We start from the raw sequence: 21,823 nt of genomic DNA, 5'->3' as shown, positions 1-21,823 counted from the left end.
AGCAGCTAAAAATTGTTTCTCTCTTAGATACTGCCATGCAGTATCAAAGCTTGAGATGATTGACCTTCAAAAATCACAATGATCTTTCTTTGTACCAGTTAAGCCCCCAGAGAGTAGAGAAATTCTCCAGCCTATTACAATTACCATTGACTTCAACTTTGCGAGGGGTTCTCAATGCAACCCTTGGTCAAGGTCAGATATGTTCACCACACCTCTGAAATTCACAATGGGCAAAGGCTGTAATGAAGCCTAGAGTTGAATGATTTCAGCAAATATTAGTTGCATAATTACCTGGACAATTCTCCCCATTTTCTGACCACTGTCCCACTTCACAAAGAATGTGGAAAATTCAATTGAGTCCGTTACCTGCCTACTGGCAGAACTTGAGTTCTGTCTACTGTCAATCACTGAAGTGATGCCGTAACCCTACTGGAACAGGTTCACTCAATGATGCAGCTGGTTCAAGCGCACAAGTCTTTAACACAATAACTATTTGTGTTCTTAACCGTATTTTGATATCATGTGCAATAAATCAAACTGACTGACGACAGGCTTCTGTGATAATGAGGATCGCAGGAAGGGGGTGAAAAGTTGGAAAACACTTTCACTTTACACTCTCAAGCTTGGATTCATCGCAATTGAGGCCCATTAGTTATTTAATTGTCATTGAAAGCTACATGCGGCAAGACTGCAGAGCTTTGGTTTGATTCAGTGGTTATGGGATTAAGGTTTAACTCTGCAGTTTAGCATGCACGTAGTCCTGTGTACAACTTCACTGGGTTTGCAGGTAATTTCTAGATACACCTCATACTGCTCAAACAGGATGTGCTCGTACTCAATATCTGCCTCTACATCCAGTTCTTTCTTCCTAATATGTCTATTCTGATATCTGTCCTTGCATCAGTACGAATTGAAGGGTGCATTCACAACGCACATCAGTGTATCATATAAATTTAGAATCCACACAATTCCACTGCTCAAAGTCCATACCTGGTTTGCATTACAAGACTTCCTGACACCAAAGTCAAGTTTGTTCAAATTCCAGTTTCAGTTGTTGCAAATACTCTTGCTCAAATTAAATCCAAGCAGCTCTTATGAATCATAAAATCCCTACAGTGCGTCAGGCCATTTGACCCATCGAGTCCACACGGACCAGCAAACCACCCAAACCCAGCTCCTTAACCTATCCCTGTAACCCTTCATTTCCCTTGGCTGATCCACCTAACCTGCACATCTTTGGACTGTGGGAGGGAACCAATGCACCTGGAGGAAACCCATGCAAACATGGGGAGAATGTGCAAACTCCACGCAGACATATAGTCCCCCAGGCGTGGAATCAAACTCAGGTCCGTGGCGCTGTGAGGCAGCAGAGCTAACCACTGAGCCACTTTCGCCCTATGCTGCTCGATTATATTCAGTTTCATCTTGCTACCATCATCCACAACTGTCATTATTCTGCATGATTAACAACGACAAACCCAATATCTTTTTATTATAACTTCTACCAGAAACTCCATTCTCTAGTTGCTGATTCTTCCAAATGCTTGCTCAAGTCAATTATTTGGTTTAGGATATGATCCTGAGTTGAGAGGCTAAAACCTATATCACATCTATAAGCCCCAGGATTTCAAAACTTTCCTCCTCTTTTTCAAATCCCTCCAATATTGTGACCCACTATGTTGGTGGTCTCCTCTATCATAATACTTTTGCATACAATCTGCACACATGCTGCCTGCTTCTTCCATTTACTGCTGGTGCTTTGTGACTCACTCACACATTAGGATCTTCTGGAAGTCCTCCCTAAACTTTGACAGTCCTCAAATTAAGAACCCCTCCCAGAATGTTCACTTTGACCACATCTTCGCATCCTCTCCTTTTCCTTCTCCTTGTTCTTTGGGGTGTCTAACAACGTGATAAAGTGCAATAAACATTGAATATTTTTCCTTTTAACTTGTCTTTAATCTAGTGAATACTTAACTAAGTTTTTAAATCGACACTTTAATCTTAGATTAGATTAGATTACAGTGGGGAAAAAGGCCCTTCGGCCCAACAAGTCCACACCGACCCGCCAAAGACCAACCCACCCATACCCCTACATTTACCCCTTACCTAACACTATGGGCAATTTAGCATGGCCAATTCACCTGGCCTGCACATCTTTGCGACTGTGGGAGGAAACCGGAGCTCCCGGATGAAACCCACGCAGACACAGGGAGAACGTGACAAACTCCACGTCAGTTGCCTGAGGTGGGAATTGAACCCGGGTCTCTGGCGCTGTGTGAGGCAGCAGTGCTAACCACTGTGCCGCCCTTAATATCACATTATAGCACACAGACTGCTCAAAATACCTTTCTTGTCTGGCTTCTTATCCGGTTTGTCTTTTTTTTTCTTGTTTTCACTCACTTCTGGTGTCTGTTCAGTTGCAGGTGGAGTATCCAGTGCAATTGTTGGAGACATTGATGCTGCAGAACAGGACTGAACTGAAGCTGCTGTTGGAACTGGAACTCGTTTGACTGGAATTTAAACATTTTTATGTTAGATGTTACAGAAATCAACATGAATGACACAGATATAGCATCTTTCATTTATAGATTTCAGGAGTTGACAAGTTACTATGGATAACTGAAAAATCTTGAAACACTTACTCCAAATATGATAAATGTGGTCCCATCGTAATGACATTCATCAGAAAACGTGAATTTAAACCATTTTACTAACAGGAAGCATAAGATCTATACCTCAGGCATAAGACATTATGAGCTTCAAGAAATTTACTTTCAGACTTCAGTGTTTTGGAGAGATGATGGAACAGAAAGCTACATTTACAAAATTACTTATCAAGTAAGGGCTGTAATAGAAAGCATAAGCTATCAAGCAGACACTAATAGATTAAATGAATGGGAAAACTGTGGCAAATAAAGTACATTATAAATGGCAAAAAGCTGGAGGTTCACAAAGACATAAGTATCCTGATGTATATGTCAGAATACCATGAACAGATATAGAAATTCATCAAAAGATTAAAGGAATGCTGATATTCCAATCTTCTAGATATAAAGACAAGGAAATAGAAGTCATGCTTTAGCTATACAAAGCCTTAGTTCCAAGTTTTTGAGTGGTTCTGTACAGTACACTCTATACAGTGTGCACAGATTGCACTACAAATCTCTCAACATGATACCTGGACTCCAAAGTTACATCATAAGAAGAAATCACAAAAGATAGGCTTGAAATCCATGCAAATTAGAACATTAAATGGTAACATGATCAAAGTTTTTAAAGACATTTAGGGCAATAAATAGATTAAAGAGAGAAATTACTTCCATTGTTGGGGAATCTTGAGAAGAATGAAGTCAAAGTACAGAAACAAGGCCAAAAATGAAATACTCCTTTAAACAAAGGGTGGCAGATGATTGTAATTCTCCTTGGTAAATGTCAATTGATGCTAGATAAATAGTTAACTTAAATTCTGAGTCAAAATCTTAAATACTTCTAATCAACCTGCTCATATACGTGGTGGTACAATCTGAAGAAACTAGGACTTGAATGTGGGTCTTCTGCCCCAGAGATAGGGACACTACTACCACTCTACAAAAGCCCCCTATTCTGAGGTTAATTGACTTTGCTTAACCAAGATTTAAAAACATGTGGAACAATGATGGGTATACGGAAACAGCTCACAAAATGACACTGGAACAGGCTCAAGCTGCTTTTGGGCTTATATGCTGATGTTCCTCGTTATCCAGTTGCCCTGGACACTATTTGTACCTCAATCACCATCGACAAATCAGATTATCTGGCCATTATCAAGCAGCATTTGCCAGAGCTGACTATGAACAAATTGGCTATAACCGCTTTGATATGTCATGCAATCATGAAAGTGTTATATAAAATGTTCCTCTTTCTTTATCATTGAGATTTGTGTTAAAGCAGAAGTGGGAAGCTTTAGCAACAATGTCGACAAGACGTTACAGGAGGAGGATTCAGGATGTTAATGAGGCTAATGACCAGTAGTTGCTGGATGAGCAGGAAGACAATTGATGCTTTTCAACTGTCACAGTTAGTAGCTTTCCTTCAGTTGTTTTGAGTAAAATATAGTGGGATTGAATTGTTTTAGTCTAAATCAAACTTACACGTATTTTATGAAAGACATCAATGCAACAAGCATGATTAAATCAAGATGGTATTCCAGATCTAAAAGAATGAATGACTTATAAAACATTTCTTGCCAGCTGAGATAAATCCGTTTTTTCACAAATGGACAAAAGCCCAGGAGAGTGGAAATATTATTTTACAATTATCTCCAATGATCATCATTAGTTGTCTGGGTAACTGTATGATATATTGCAAGACATCCTGAGGAGACAAAAGAGTCAAGTGATGTGAAACAGATGCATTGCACAAATTATGATGGAACATAAGGAAAGGATCTGGGAGATGAACTTGATTACCAGAAGGATCAGAAGATCAGAAAACTAATTAATAGATTACTAAAAGTCATCCAAGACAGCAGTTGACTCAGCAGGAGAGCCGGCCTCATCCACTGAACAACTGGCCAGAGAACTTTAGTTGTAACAAACTAAAAAGCGCATTTGGAAGATCAAAGACAATGTTGTTTTAAAATTTAACACCATTGTCAGTGGAGGCTCGGAATCAAGTTGATAGGTTCAAACCCCACTCCAGAGATTTGAGGATATAATCTAAGTTGACATTTCAGAATAGTAGAGGGTATGGAACACCATTGGAAGTGCAGATTTACAACTGAATCATTAAACTTAACCCCTCATCTGTCTAATCAGATGAATGTAAAAGATTCACTTGCAGCATTCAGAGTTCTTCCAGCATTCTGATCAGCAATCATCTATAATTGAATATTAAAACACATTGGTTGGGGTCCTGCTATGCATAATTTAGTTGTTATGTTTCCCAGTGCAAAATCAAAGACTACACTGAAAAAAAACTTCACTGGTCATTAAGTGTTTTGGGTTATCTTAAAAGACATTATAATTTTTTTTCTCAATTTTGGTTTCAGTAAGCAAGATCAAAAATTAGTTACAATAAATGTGTTCCTCTTCTAACAGTTTAGACATTTTGTAGTCCAGAAACTGCAATCAAGCCAATGATTATAGGAAAGAAGGGTGCTTGAGTGAGAAGTAGGTGTAGCATTTAAGAACTTCGTTAAATTGTTGATGCTTTTCTGAATACAAAAAGTTGATTAAGAAAATAAAACTACCTGTTATAATTTGAATCAAAATAAGAGAGATCATGAAATTTTTTTGCTAAGTTTGATAAGAATGTAATTATATCTTCCGTGATTAACATTTAATTCATTAGCAAATGATAAACAAAAAGAACCCTCTTCCATTTAAACATTAATTATTTGGCTCAAATGTCCAACACTTCGAATTTGCCACTAATCAAGATATGAAGCTCAAGCTACAGGTAAAAGTTTCAGAGAAATTAAGTAATTTAAACACCAAGCTAAGGATAGCAAACACTAGCATTAAGAACAATTTGAGAAAAGCATAAAATGGGGCTGACACTGGCGAAGTAGAAATTTATGGATTTTAGAGAACAGCAACAGAAATTAAGACAAACAACAAGAACATTTTTCAAGATCAAGAGTTGGGAAAAAGTTTAAAAGAGAAAAGAAAAATTACTCATTAAAGATCTGCAATTTGCTAAAAAAAAAATTAAGACTTCAGTTCCATGCTTATAAAAGAACACAGTAAACATGCCATGACAAAACTGGCACAACCTGGTTAACCTTTAGGGATATGTAACTTTCAGCAGAGAGCATGGCTTTGAACAAGGAAACTTATCGTCAGTGCCTATTTTGTTTCCTTTTCATCGTAGTTTCCTTTTGTTTGCCTGCAATCAGCAGCACAGCTGTATTAGACTTTGTTCCTTTTCTTGTCCAATCCCCAGTCTCTTTGGCTGTGGGAGGGTGACCGTTGTTCCTTCTACTTTCCCTATCTCACCCTGTCACAGCTTCCTTTTTGTCCTTATCAAAGTGCTACTTAGCTTAAAGGAATTTAACAGAATTAATAAAATGGACACTGAGGCTATGAGAAATTCACAACTTAAATGAAATAGCAAAAATCAGTATTTTGCTTTTCTCTTTGTAGCAAGTTTCTGATAAGCCCAAAAAAACAAAAACTTAAGTCAACATTTCTATAATTTACATCATGGCATTTCTTTCATGTCCAGTTAAGTCTGAGTGAGGGAGAAAGTGAACAGTACTTTTGCTATAACTTGAATCTTATTCATTAGTAAAGACTCATTCAGAATGGACAAGTTTTGAACAAACAGCTCTGAAGAATCTGATTATTGTAGTCTCTTGCAAACCAACCTGCTCTGAAATAGAAATACTATTTACATAGGAACATCTGTAAAAAGGACAGGAAAACATCACCTTCTGATTAAAGGTTGCAATCTCAAATATTAATTCTGTTTCTCTGTCCACAGATGCTGCCAGGCCTGTTTGGTATTTTCAGCCCATTGCTTTTATTAAAGATCAGTTTGCTCATTCAGCTAGTCACATTTTGCAAGGCTGTAACTTCTCTCATCATGCTATCTCACATAACCATCACATCTCCTGGGAAAAGCCACAAGCAAAGACCAAAGTAGTAAACAGGCTTTAGGAAATTTCTCTCCAAAGGCAATCAAGTAAGCTCCAGGTGATCATGGTGATTTTGCAAACAAAATATAAACAGGACATATTATTCATTAAGTATCAGTTAACCAAAGTGGATTTTCATCATTCAGTTACCATTCAAATGCATGTACTGCTTATATTTATAACTTCCTTAGTGGTATAAAGGCCTACCTCCATTACGGATTTCTGCTTCAATGAGATTTTGTTTTAAATCCTCGATTTCCTTCTTCAACTTTGCATTTTCAACCCGAAGTCTCTTTTCTTCTCTTTGGGAAGCCTGCAGGACTGAATTAACAGAGGCACAAAATTTTAAATGGGGCATGTTTGATATGTGCAAACCACTAACACCAACGTAACCTTTCAGAAAAAGTTTCAATCCATTTCAGAAATCAACAGACAATTCACACAAGATAACTTCTGAATGTAAAGTATGTGCACAAATGTATGGCAACTGGATTTTTCAAGAACATATGTCCATTAAATGCAGACTGAAGAGATGCAAACTAATTCCACATAGGCAACAGTCAAGGTAACACAGATAGTTATCCAGGTGCCAAAGGGGAAGGCAATGTCTAATATACTTCATCATAAAAGCACAGGAACAAGAGAAGGCCATGCAGCCTGCTCTGCCTTGAAATCATGGCTTCCTGAACACTTCAATGCCTTTATCCAACCCATCCCCATAACTCTTTATGCCATTTGTAATCAAACTCTATTTTAAATGTATTCAAAAATTGAGCTCTCACAGTCCTGTGGGGAAGAGAATCAGAATGGTTCACAATCTTTGGAGTGAAAAATATTCTCCTCATCTTGGTCCTAAATGGCATCTCCCTTGTTTCTAAATTATGTGCCCCTGGTTCTACGTTTCCCTACCAGGGGAAATATCTTGTCAGCATCTATTCTGTGTATCCCTTTTAAGTGTTTTGTAAGTTTCATTCAGACAACCTCTCATTCTTCAAAATTCAAAAGAATTTGGGCCCAGTTTGCCCAATCTCTTTCACAATACAGTCCCGCCATCCCAGAAACAATCTTTGTTGCACCCCTCAATGGTAATAATACCTTACCTGAGGTAAAGAGACCAAAAGTGCAGAGCACTCCAGGTGCAGTTTATCCAAGCTCCTATGCAACTGTCACAAGACTTCACTACTCTTGCACTCAAATCTTATAATAAAAGTTGACATTCCATTTGCCTTCCTAATAGCTTGCTACAGCTACATGTTAGCCTTCATCAACTTATTGAAAAGGACCCTCAAGTCTCTTTACATATCTACAATTTCCAATATCTCATTCAAGGAATACTCTGCACATCTGTTCTTCCTACCAAAGTGAAAAACCTCACATTTTTCTACATTAGATTGTATGTTCTTCTCCAATCAGTAACCTTGTCAAAATCCTCCAGAAAAAGTTTACTTCTTCCTCACAATATAAATTTCTGCTTAACTTTACATCATCGGCAAATTTGAAAATATTGCATTTGGTCCCCATATCCAAATCATTGATATTTATTGTGAACAGTTGGAGCAGTACCCCACCCAATATAGTCTGCCAATGAGAATCTCCCATTTATTCCATTTCTAAGTTTTCTACGTGCTAGCCAATGACAGTACATTACCTCCTCTACCATGTACTTTAAAGTTTGCTAGCCAACTTCCTGTGGGGGACATTTCAAAAGCCATGTGAAAATCCAAATATACTACATCCTTCAACTCCCCTTTATCAACTTTATTAGCATTGTCCTCAACAAAATCTCCAACAATGTTCTCAAACACTCTTTTCCATCATTTTTGTCCAAGTGTCCGTTTATCAGAACCTTTATGATAGATTCTAGCATTGTCTCTACAACTGACACAAGGTTGTTTTCCTATGTTGGCAGTCCCCTGTATTCTTCCTTGCTCCTTTGATAAACGTTGACAATATTTGTGCGATTCTAATCTGCTGGAAACCTTTCAAAATCAAAGGAATTTTTGGAAGATGACTTCAATGCCTTTATTACAGTCAGTCATCATCTTCAACTTCTGGGAGGTGGACCATCAGGTCCTGTGGACTTTACAACTTTCAATCCCAATAGTTTCTTCAGTACATCTTTTTATATTTTCCGTATTTTCCTCATCCTCCCCAGTCACTTGAATCTCTAATTCTGGAAAACGTCTTCTATTACCCACAGGAAAAACAGACACCAAGTAATCCATCGCTTCTCTTCCATTTCTCTATTCCCCAATATAAACTCTCCTAACTCATCTTTCCTTTTAACGTAACTGTAGGAGCTTTTACAAGGGCAGCACAGTGGCTCAATGGTTAGCACTGCTGCCTCACAGCACCAGGGACCCAGGTTCAAACGCAGCCTCGGGCGAGTATGTGGAGTTTGAACATTCCCCCTATGTTGGTGTGTGTCCTCCAGGTGCTCCAGTTTCCTCCCACAATCCAAAGATGTGCAGGTTAGGTAAACTGGTCGTGGGCTAAATTGTCCATATTGCTTAGGGATGTGTAGGTTAGATGCATTAGTCAGGATTAAACGTAGAGGAATGGGTTCGGGTGGGATACTGTTCGGAGGATAGGTGCTCGCTTGTTGGGCCGAAGGGCCTGTTTCCACACTTTTAGGATTCTAGATTCTAGTCTTTTTTTTAATGATAGTGGTCAACTGCATGCATTCCATTTTTCATTTCCCTATCAGTTTCTTGGTTCTCATTTGCTGTATTATAGAAACTTTCCAATCTTCTGATTTATTATTAGTAGCTATTATACAAGCCTTTCCCTTTAATCTTATAAAGTACTTAACTTCCTTTGTCACTATGGCTTGCTGACCTTTTAGTATTTTTACACCTTAAAGGAGTGAGCAATTGGCTTTCTTCAAAGCCTGCTTATTGCCTAGGTAAACTTATGCCTTTTAATATATTTTCCCAAACAAGCTTAGCCAATTTGTGCCTCATGCTTTCATAATTTCACATTCAAAACTAACACCCTTGCTATAGATTGAGCTACCTTAGTTTCAGGTATAATGTGAAATTCTATCATATTGTGGGCACTCATCCCTAAGGATCCTTTCACAATAATATTAACTGACCCATTTTTTTATTACATAATACTAAATCCAAAATAGGCTATCCTCTAGTTGGCTCCTCAACATGCTGCTCTAGAAAACCATGGCTAAAGCACTCCAGTAACTCAACCTCCACAGGTTTAGTGCTCAATTGCTGTACCCAGCCTATTTGCAGATTGCACATGCTACAAACTTCACTCATCTCCTGAGTTCTACCATACCCCACACCAGCACTACTATTTGGTGGCCTGTAAGTAACTGTAACCACTATCTGCTGCCCCTTGCTGTTTCTTAGTTTCATCCAAAAAGATTCCACACATTGTTTGTCTGATCAGAGATCCTCCCTTCCTAACGTACTGCTATTATCCCTTATTATCAGCGCAACCCTACTTCCTTTGACATTTTGTCTGTCCTTCCTAAACATTGAATAGCCTTACCTATTCTGTTCCTGGTTCTGATCACCACACAGTCAATTATCATTGCCATTTACCTCTATGTTTACCTTTAGATCATCTACCTGATTGCGTGCATTAACCTTGTCTTTGACATCATTTTGCATTTGAGGTATACTCTATGATCGACTTTGTTTCTTGTGTCTTCTAGTTGCCCTTACAAATTTTCTATTTCCTGTTACCAGCTTAACTCCTTTGCAATTTCAGTTAGTCCTCAGGCTCCCATCACCCTGACTATTCAGTTCATCTTATTGACAGAATATGATGGTGTTAAAAAATCTCTCATTTTTTATTTCACAGTTCAGCGCATGCAATCTCTGCCTTACCAAAAGTAGCAATCCTTTATGCTCCTATGAATGGATTTTTCAATGAACTTAAACAAGGATAAATTGTTCCAATTTTCTAGACCTGAATGCAAAGTTGAAGCTCATTGATGCAACAGGATCAACTTGTTAGCTTTTATGAATATTCAGAACATTCTGTAATGGCATTCCATATACATCCAGGCATAAAAAGCATACTTTTCACTGCGTTGATTTTTATTTTGAGTGATCTGGTCACCAGTGTGATTTTATAACAATCTTGGCTGGCTTAGAGATGCTAGCCTGCACAGTCATGAACTGCAATAGACAGGCATTAATCGGTAGATTCAAACCTAGTGACTTTAGAAGCAAATGTAAATGAGTTGCTAGGGTCTAAAATGGACCCAGGACTGAGAAAGGAAATGGCAATAATTTCCAAGAATATTGCTGCTGCTTCACTCAAGAACAAGATCATTGCCAATACATTTCAGGCAATCGCTGACAAGTTTTGTCTCAAAATCTCTCATGTCACTTGTTGACATTCAATGGAATAACCATCATTGAATTAACCCTACTATCAACATGCTGGGATTTCCACTGACCAGAATCTCAAATGGATAGCAATATAAATACTGTGGCTACATGGGCAGGTCAGAGGCTAGGAATACTGCAGCTAGTAACTCACGTCCTGATTCCCCAGAGGCTCTTCACCAAAAGGTGACACTAGTTTAGTTTGAGAACATGGTTGGCATGGACTAGTTGCACCAATGGCTGTTTCCATGCTGTACAACTCTAAGTCAGGATTGTGAAGGAACACTTCCCACTTGCCCAGAGGAGTGCAAATCTGAAAAACTTGACACCATCCAGGTAGGGCAGCACAGTGGCACAGTGATTAGCACTGCAGCCTCACAGCACCAGGGTCCCAGGCTCGATTCCAGCCTCGGGTGACTGTCTGTGTGGAATTTGTACATTCTCCCAGTGTCTGTGTGGGTTTCCTCCCACAGTCCAAAGATGTGCAGGTCAGGTTAATTGGCCATGCTAAATTGCCCATAGTGTTAGGTGCATTAGTCAGAGTGAAATGGGTCTGGATGGGTTACTCTTCGGAGGGTCGGTGTGGACTGGTTGGGCCGAAGGGCCTGTTTCCACACTGTAGGGAATCTAATCTAATCATCAATAGCTCACTTGATTAGCATGACTTTGAAAAACACTGACTCCACCAGCAATGCCCAGTAGCAGCAGTGCACACCATTTATAAGATTCAATGCAGAAATTCACAAAGTTTTCATCTAGAAGGTCAAGGGCAGCAAATGTACAGGAACAGCACCACCTGAAAGTTTCCCCTTCAAACCACTCACCATCCTGAGTTGGAACCGTATCATTATTCCTGAAGTGTTGCCAGGTCAAATCCCTCCCTAATGGCATTCTGGTGCAGCCATGGCAAATGGATTTCAACAGTTCAAGGAGGCAGGTTGGCACCACTTTCTAGAAACACAGGAACAGGAGTAGGCCATTCAGCTCCTCAAGCCTGCTCCACCATTCAATAAGATCACACTAATCTGTTGCCTAATTCATGTCTTGGGCCTATATTCCTTGATACCTTGTTTAATAAAACTTTGTCTCAGATTTAAAATGTAACAATTGAATTAGCATCAAGCACCAGTTGAGGAAGATAGTTGTAAGCCTCCACTGTTCTAGTGTAGAAATGCTTTCTGACATCTCTCCTGAATTCCCTGGCCCTAATTTTAGACTATGCCTCTGGTTCTAGAACCTTCATTCAGTGCAAACAGTTTATATTTGTCTACCCTGTCTGTCCCTGTTAATATCCTGAAGACCTCAATTAGATCACCCTTTAACCCACGGTGGCATAGTGGTTAGCACTGCTGCCTCACAGCGCCAGAGTCCCGGGTTCAATTCCTGCCTCAGGCGACTCTCTGTGTGGAGTTTGCACGTTCTCCCTGTGTCTGTGTGGGTTTCCTCCGGGTGATCCGGTTTCCTCCCACAGTCCAAAAAATGTGCAGGTTAGGTGAATTGGCCAAGTTAAATTGCCCGTAATGTTAGATGAAGGAGTAAATGTAGGGGAATGGGTCTGGGTGGGTTGCGCTTTGGCGGGTCGGTGTGGACTTGTTGGGCCGAAGGGCCTGTTTCCACACTGTAAGTAATCTAATCTAATCTAACCTAATCTTCTACATTCTAGAGAATAAAAGCCTAGTTTGTTCATCTCTCTTAGTAACTTTTAAAGTCCAGGTATCATCCTTGTAAATCCTGAGCTGAAATGCCTCCAGGGCCAAAACATACTTCCCAAAGAGCTGGTGCCCAGATCTGCTCTCAGTACTCAGAGTGGGGTCTAACTAGAGTTTTGTTTAAGTGCAGCATAACAGCTACATTCCTATACTCCAGCCCTTTAGATATGAAGGGAAAGTGAGGACTGCAGATGCTGGAGATCAGAGCTGAAAATGTGTTGCTGGAAATGTGCTGACCTGCTGCGCTTTTCCAGCAACACATTTTCAGCTTTAGATATGAAGGTCAGCTTTCTATTAGCCTTCATGACTATTTTCTGAACCTGTCTGTAGCATTTTAAAGAATCCCTGAACTCCTAAATCTCGTTGGACATTCAGCACATTTAATTTTGTGCCTTCTAAAAACAATACCCTGATCTATCCTTTCTCAGTATAAAATGGGTAAGCTCACACTTGCTTATGTCAAAATCCATCTGCCGCAAATTTGCCAATACATTCAATCTATCAATATCCTACTGTAATTTTATACTGTTAACAACACTATCTACAATGCTCCCCAATTTTGTGTTGTCAGCAAATTTGGATATTTGACTTAAGGCAATTGTCCAAGTCATTAATGAATATTGTGAATAACTGAGGCCCCAACACAGATCTCTGTTGAACACCACTGGTCATGTCCTGCCAAGCTGAGTACTTACCCATTCTTCCAAATCAACTAATTTTCTATCCATGTCAGTGTCAGTAGTTTGCCCTCAGTTCCATTTTAGCCAACAGGGTGGGATTTTATTAAAAGCTTTCTGGAAGTCTATATACCATGGGCTACCTTGCCAGGCTACTCAGACCCCTTGGCACGATTGTAGCCCTCAAACCCACCAACACACTAAAACAACAGCTCATGAACTTGAAAGACCCTATACAGACAACAAGCAAAACTAATGCCATTTACAAAATACCGTGCAAGAATAGTAACAAACGCTACATTGGACAAACAGGCAGAAAACTAGCCACAAAACGACATAACCCTCTTTCACTATTATCCTCACATACAGATAAGGAAGGACACCACTTCGACTGGGACAACATCCTAGGACAAGCCAAACAGAGATACACACGAGAATTCCTAGAAGCATGGCATTTCAACTGGAACTCTATCAACAAACACACTGACTTAGACCCCATTTACTATCTCCTGAGGAAATGACATCACCATAGGAAATGACATCACCAACCCAAAGAAATCCAAACATATAAATAGAAAGCAGGAAACATCAGCAATGCTTCGTCCAGAGACTCATTGAAGATGTTACCTAGTATGGTGACTAAACAGCTGAAAATGAACCTTCCAGCTCAGCAAACAAACCTACACCCAGAACCTTGTCTTCAAAATGAATCCAATGAGCTTATCAGACATGACCAACTTTCATGGATCCATGCTAACTCTCCCTGATCATGTCAAAATTTCCATTAATCAGTTATCCTATGATTATAAACAATTTCCAACAATTTCCCCACCACAAATGTCAGGCTAAACTGATCTGCAATTCCCTGGTTTCCCTCTGTCACCCCTCTTCAAGAGAAGAGTGACATGAACAAACTTCCAATCCAGAGGTACAAACCCTGAATCCCCGGAACTGAGAGATTATGGTTAGGGCATCAACAGTGTGCTCTCCTATCTCCTTTAACATCCATGGTGGATCAGGTCCTGAGGACTTGTCATACTTCAGTTCCATTAATTGCCTCACTATTGATGACTTAGTTAAGCTAGTTTTATTTAGATCTTGTCCTTGATCCTCTGAATTTCCTTCCGGCTTCCAGAAAGCTATCCTCCTTTTCTACTGTGAACACTGAAGGAAAGAAATCGTCAGCATGTCTGCTATTTCTTCATGGTCACTGAGAATATCCTCACTGTCAGCCTTCAGTGGACCAATAATATCTTTAACCAGCCACTTTCACTTCATGCAACTATAAAATCTCTACTTATTGTCTTGTGTCTCTTGCCAGTTTCCTTTCATAATCATTTTTAGCCATTCTTACAGGCTGCTTTATGGCCTTTTGTTGGTTTTTGTATTTGTCCCATTATGTGGGATCTGTGCTGTTCTTTGCATTTTTATAAGCCCTTTCTTTTAATTTCCTGCCGTCCCTCACCTCCTTAAATATCCATGTTTTTTTTTTGCGAGGTGGTGCTTTTCCTTCTCATGGGTACAAACTCCTTAGGAAAAACATTGAATGTTTCTTTGAATAACCTCCACTGTTCCTCAGCTGTTCCACTTATTAGCAGAGTTTCCCAATTTACTAATAGACAGTTTCTGCCTCATCCTATTAAAGCCTGCCTTACTTAAATCCGAAATTCAAGTGTCCAATCTCTGCTCAGGATGAAAGCCGCAAGGTTCAGTGCTGGGACCAAAACTTTTCAAATTATAAACTAATGATCGAGATAAAGGAACTGAGGGCATTCTGGCTACATTTGCAGACAATACAAAGGTAGAAAGAGGGACAGGTAGCATTGAGGAGATAGGGACACTGCAGAAGGATTTGGACAGCTTAGGAGAGCAGGCAAAGAAATGGCAGATAGTGGACAACATGGGAAAGTGTAAGGTTATGAACTTTGATAGGAAGAATAAAGGCATAGACCATTTTCTAAATAGGGAGAAAATTCAGAAGGCTGAAGTGAAAAGAGACTTGGAAGTTCTAGTCCAGGATACTCTCAAGGTAAACTTGCAGGTTTAATCAGTAGTTTTTTTTTATTTCAAAAATATACTTTATTCATAAAATGATTTGATGGTCTGTACATTTGATCATGCCATACATATGTCCACATTTACAAACACAGATTCGAATTTATCCTTGTCATATACAGGCCTGTGCATTTTTCAATCTTGTACATATATTTGGCTGAGGCATCAGCAGAGCCCAAAAAAACGTCCGCATGGGCCCCCTGTTCTTCTTTAGGTTTAATCAGTAGTTATGACGGCAATTATTTTGAGAGGACTTGAATATAAAAGCAGGGATGTACTTCTGAGGTTGCAAAGCTCTGATCAGACCACATTTGGAGTATTGTGTGCAATTTTTGGCCCCATGCCTCAGGAAGAATATATACTGGCCCTGGAGTGTGTTCAGAGGAGGTTCACGAGAACGGTTCCAGGAGTGAAAGGCTTAACATGGGAGGAATGTTTGAGGATTCTGGGTCTGTACTTAATGGAGTTTAGAAGGATGAGGGGGGGATCTAATTGAAACATACAGAATACTGAATGGCCTGGACAGAGTGGATGCTGGGAAGATGTTTCCATTGGGAGGAGAAACTAGGACCGAAGGGCACAGCCTTAGAGTAAAGGGAAGACCTTTTAGAACAGACATAAGGAGAAACTTCTTCAGCCAGAAAGGGGTGAATCTCTGGAATTCACTGCCACAGAAGGCTGCGGAGGCCAGGTCATTCAGTATATTTAAGACTGAGATAGATAGATTCTTCACTGTCAAGGTTATGGGGAGAAAGGGATTGAGGAATTTATCAATCATGATTGAATGATCGAGCAGACTCGATGGCCTGAATGGCCTAATTTCTGCTCCTAACCCTTATGGTCTTATCTCTTACAAACACTACATGAAATACAATCATGTTATGATCACTATTTTACAAATGCTCACAAACAGCGAGGTCACTAATTAAATCAGGCTCATTACTAGATCCAATATTATGTATTTCCTTGCCATATCCAAGACATATTGCCATAGAGAACTATTCTGGACATATTCTAGAAATTCACAACTTTCTGTGCACGTCTCTCTCTCTCTCTCTCTGCCTGTCAAGATTAAAATCCCCCATTATTACCACTCTGCCTTGCTAAAGAGTTGTCTAATTTCAGCATTTATACTTCCAAGCCACTATCATGTGATACCAACAGTGATTTTAGTTCCTTTATGGTTCCTCAATTCCAGCCATAGGTCTCCATTGGTGCTTTGCCCTCATTTCATTTTCCTTCAACATGGAAGTGATTCTGTTTCTAATCATTAATGTTACTCCATCCTATAAACCTTATAGCCTAGTAGTTTAGTTCACAGTTCTGACCACCCTGCAGCCATATTCATCCTACTAAACTCTACTCTCTCCTCACATGCTGACCTGCTTCCCCAGTTCCTACCACCCCACCATATTAGGAAAACCCTCTCAAGTTCTCAAAAACAATTAGGGATGAGCAACAATAGCTGGCCCAGCCTAAGAAGCCCACATCTCCTGAAGAAGTAAAAAAAAAATCATTTTCCATGCAAGGAAAATAACACTAGTCTAGAACAAAGACAGCAAATCTTCCCAACAGAAGAACGTTCCAAGGCACTCTATATAGGTCTCTCTTTGGCCTCTACTTTTGACAAGTAACAGGCTTGTTCAAGTAAGCTTTTTGAATTTTGCTTATTTTGATTCTCAAGAGATACAGTAGCCAATCTTGCTTGTCATTATGTTTGTCTGCAAACTAATGTATGCTGTCAATAGCTGGGTTGCTATATATTTAAACATAGGAATGCACAAGCATGATGGACCAATGAACCACCATGGTATTTAACAAATTTTGCTGTTAATTATAAGAAGCTGATTGTGAACGATATGAATGATTCACCTTATCCATTTGTATTACCAAAATGCTCAGTAGATAAAATGTCACAGCTTAATTGGTTATAACTGAGCATGTAATCACTGCAATTTTTAAAGAACCAATTAAGTTTAAATCAACCATTTTCATGAGACTTATAGATATTAAATATATTATTCACTGCTTTTGGCCAAAGAGATTCAATATTGTAGCCAAAATATGTTTTAGTTGGAGATATTGTTGAAAAACATACATCAGAAGGAAACAGAGAAACTTCAATGTTCTTTGAACATATCAATTAACTCAAAATCTTGAGTTATTTTACGAGTTCATTAGATTACACCAGTTGAAAACAAGCATCCAATAATTTACCATAACAAAAAAGTATACTTTGTCCTGAAAGTAGAATCAATTTGCCTAACAACAAATATTGATGAGTATACAAGCCAAGTTGACATAAAAGTGCATTTTAAGTCACAATTTGAACAAATGTTTCTGTATACATTCATTAATTGAATAATCTTAGACACACTACTGACATCTTAATTCCTTTCAATCAACTCAGTAGTGACAAAAAATACATTATAGAAACTTGATGTAGGGTCATTTGCCTAATATAAATTTAGAGTCAACAAGATTGTGTTTTTATCTGTTGTTCTGAAGCATTGTCCTCAATGTAGGATCAGGAAGCAATTCTGCTGACCATTTCCTTTTTTAACATCTTATGTTTCTACTTATTTCTAACGTGAACCCACATAACAAAACAATAATGAAACTGTTTGTTTGGAAGTTAGTCTTTCATATGTATTTCCTTTGTTTTATCTTTATGAACACACATTTTTCATTATTTTAATATGAATGATCTTGTAGTTTTAAGTGAATAATTCTCTCAGTTGCAAGTTATATGCAGATAATATGCACTCTCAATGTCAGTCATCTATTTTAAGGACAGGTCAAATTGCATGTTCAAGCAATCTTAGTATCCCAACCTCTTGGCCATAGGTCTGGGTTCAAGTCCCACCTATTCCACAGTTGTATCATAGCATGTTTGAACAGGCTGCGATGCATCATTAGACGAAGTGGAAGGGGTGGAACTAGACCCATGGAGGTTTACTGCAAAAGAGAAAGGCCCTTCAGCTCATTAAGTCTGCGTTGGTCAAAAACCACCACCTAAGTATGTAATCCCATTTCCCAGCAGTTGCCTTTATCCTCAAATGCTTTGGCATTGCAAATGCACACCTAAATACTTTTAAATCTTGAGGGTTTCTGTCACTATCATTCTTAGAGACAGTAAATTCCAATTTCCCACCACCACCTGGATGAGAAAAGATTTTCCTCACATCCCTCTAAACTTCCTGTTCCTTACATTAAACCTGTGCCCCTGGTCATTGATTCCTCTACCAGAGGGAAAAGTCTTTTCCTGTCGACCCTTTGTCCCCTATAATTTTATACATCTCAATCATGTCCTATCCTGCTCCCCCCTCCCAGTCTCCTCTGTTCCAAGGCAAACAACCCTTTTTTACAATCTCTTCATAACTAAAATGCTCCAGTCTGATAAATCTCCTCCACACCCTCTCCAGTACAATCACATCTCTCCTACAGTATGGATTCCAGTACAGAAAACAACCCTCTCGTTGCAGCCTAACTGGAAATGAAAAGAGCAAAACACTAAAGTCATGTTTTCCTCCGAGTTTTAAAATGAGGTAATTATAAATACAGTTTCCTGTGTGTGCTAGGAACAGAATCCTCCAGAAAAAAGCAATGACAAAAACAGGGGTAATGCTATGCTTACAAAGATGAATAAAGGGAGGAAAGTATAGGAGGGGGAGAGCCAGAAGAAACCTGACTTCCTAAAGATAAAGGCTCCCATATACTAATGTTTTCACTAAACTGTGCAAACATGCAGCAATCTGGAAGTTTTTATACAGGTCATATAAATTGACCCTTTGATCACATTTGCACACATTTGCAGCATGCAAAAGATTTTAAAGATAACCCAACACTTAAAATAAAATCATTTGTGCATTCCAAAACAAAAAATAAGAGTTGCTACACTCCAGCTCTTACAATCAACTACCCTTTGTTTAACACTGATTCAGAGAGGTGAAGAACAATCTAACTTTTGTATCTTGATTTTAAAAGGAACTGTCACCAAATTCAATCAGATTGACTCTGGTGACAGCAGATCTAGATCACTGATCCAAACATTTTGCCAATGATACCTAAGGAATCCTATGTTGTTATTTCAATTGTGCAGAGCATGTTTGTTCCTCCCAGTGAGACAAACTTTGTCTATGACTTCAAGCCTCCATCACCCATTGACATTATATTTTTAAAGTTATTTTTCCAATACAGATAGAGAGAAGTGATAACTTTATGTTCAATTTGGCATTCCAAATACTCATGATTTCCTTGCAAGATAAATTATTATTTTCTGGCTGTAGGTTCATTGGTTTTAGTTAGATTACGGCCTTTTCTCTGTGACTACAGGTTAGGGTAATGGATCACTTTGAATATGTTCACTTTGCCAAGGTAACTTGCAAGCCAAAACACCAATTTAAAACACATACCTCTCAAAATCTGTTAGATTATTCTTACACACTACCACAAAACTAAACAGTCACTACACTATACATAAAGTTCGCAGTGCCCTTATCATCCATATTGCATTAGTTTAAGAAAATGGGAAAAGTGGTTTTATTTGAATCAACAATTGTATAACATCTCAACGCAGTGATAAATCCATTGCTGCCTCCTAGGAAAAATTATAACTGACATTCCTTAGATTGACCTAATAAGAAAAACTCAAGCACACGAGAATGACATCAGTGCCAATTAGTTATAGGCAACCTTGCACTGTGGTCTCTCACAACCAGAAACTAGATGATGACTGCCAAAAGTCTGTTTCACTCAGGAGTATTAATCATTTCAGTCTTACATCATTCTTGGCTAGACTTGTAGTTGGGACTTAAAATTGACCAGATCCCTACTGAATGCACGTTAATAACAAATTAATACCCTACCTAAGGTCAAAATGTAAAGAATATTTTTTCTTCTTTCTGTTTTCTTTCCTTATGGCTGTAAACTGTAAGCAGCATTTTTTCTAGTAGACAGTTCTACAGATAGCAACCATCTGACATCAAAGACAGCAAGACAGCCTACATGTGGAACTGTAGGAGATGGGGGAGATACTAAACAAGTATGCTGCATCAGTGTTTACTGTGGAGAAAGATACAGAAGCTAGGAAACTTGAGGAAATGAATAGTAACATCTTGAAAAATGTCCACATTACGTCTTAAAACATAAAGGTGCATAAATCACATGGAATACAGGGAGAACTAGCAATTTGGATATAGAACTGGCTCAAAGATAGGAGACAGGATGGTGGTGGAGGGTTCCTTTTCAGACTGGAGGTCTGTGACCAGCGGTTTGTCACAAGGATCGGTGCTGGGTCCACTACATTTTGTCATTTATGTAAATGATCTGCATGTGAACATAGGAAGTATTGTTAATCAAGTTTGCAGATGACACCAAAATTGGTGGTGTAGTGGACAGCAAAGAAGGTTAGCTCAGAGTACAATGGAACCTTGATCAGATTGGCCAAGAAGTGGCAGATGAAGTTTAATTTAGATAAATGTGCGGTGCTGCATTTTGAAAAGGCAGATCAGGGCAGGACTTATACACTTAATGGTAAGGTCCTGGGGAGTGTTGCTGACCTTGGAGTGCAGGTTCATAATTCCTTGAAAGTAGAATCGCAGGTAGACAAGATAGTGAAAAAGGCGTTTGGTATGCTTGCCGTTACTTTCAGTGTATTGAGTACAGGAGTCTTGAGGTCATGTTGAGGCTGTACAGGACGTTGGTTAGGAATACTGTATTCAATTTGATCTCCCTGCTATAGGAAGGATGTTGTGAAACTTGAAAGAGTTCAGAAAAGATTTGCAAGGATGTTGCCAGAGTTGGAAGTTTTGAGCTATAGGGAGAGGCTGAATAGGCTTGAGCTGTTTTCCCTGGAGCATCGGAGGCTGAGGAGTGACCTTATTGAGGTTTGTAAAATCATGAGGGGCATGGATAGGGTAAATAGACAAGGTCTTTTTCCCCAGAGTAGGGGGGTCCAGAACTAGAGGACATAGGTTTAAGGTCAGAAGGGAAAAATTTAAAAGGCACCAAAGGGGCAACATTTTCACGCAGAGGGTGAAGCGTGCATGGAATGAGCTGCCAGAGGAATTGGTGGAGGCTGGTACAATTACAACATTTAAAAGGCATCTGGATGAGTACATGAATAAGAAGGATTTAGAGGGGTATGTGCCAAATGCTGACAAACAGGAGTAGATTAATTTAGGATGTCTGGTCGGCATGGACAAGTTGAAATGAAGGGTCTGTTTCCATGCTGTATAACTCTTTGACTCTATGTTAACCAAAACATAATTTTTATGCATAACGGTGGAGAACTAACATTGACTAAAAAAAACAGGAAATATGAATGGCTGAGCTTGCATTCACCTGATGTACACAAAAACACACAGTATTGCAAAGCACTTAGGAAGGGGGAACTCTGGT

General features: G+C 39.1%; 1 protein-coding gene across 4 annotated transcripts in view; it reads right to left on the bottom strand.

The window, feature by feature from the left end:
- The window catches only part of aimp1a (aminoacyl tRNA synthetase complex interacting multifunctional protein 1a), a 66,578-nt gene that overhangs the window by 17,274 nt on the left and 27,481 nt on the right, over window positions 1-21,823 (bottom strand). For all 4 annotated transcript variants that reach the window (XM_072583902.1, XM_072583901.1, XM_072583900.1 and 1 more), the window contains exons 3-4: window positions 6,830-6,943; window positions 2,349-2,513 (exon numbers count right to left, since the gene is read on the bottom strand). In XM_072583902.1, coding sequence (XP_072440003.1) covers window positions 2,349-2,513; window positions 6,830-6,943 — 279 coding nt within the window. The remainder of the gene's footprint in view (window positions 1-2,348; window positions 2,514-6,829; window positions 6,944-21,823) is intronic.

Source organism: Chiloscyllium punctatum, chromosome 14, assembly GCF_047496795.1.
Source record: "Chiloscyllium punctatum isolate Juve2018m chromosome 14, sChiPun1.3, whole genome shotgun sequence".
Classification (NCBI taxonomy): Eukaryota; Metazoa; Chordata; class Chondrichthyes; order Orectolobiformes; family Hemiscylliidae; genus Chiloscyllium; species Chiloscyllium punctatum.
The sequence above is the reverse complement of the archived record's forward strand: the minus strand, read 5'-3'. Positions and strand labels throughout refer to the sequence as shown.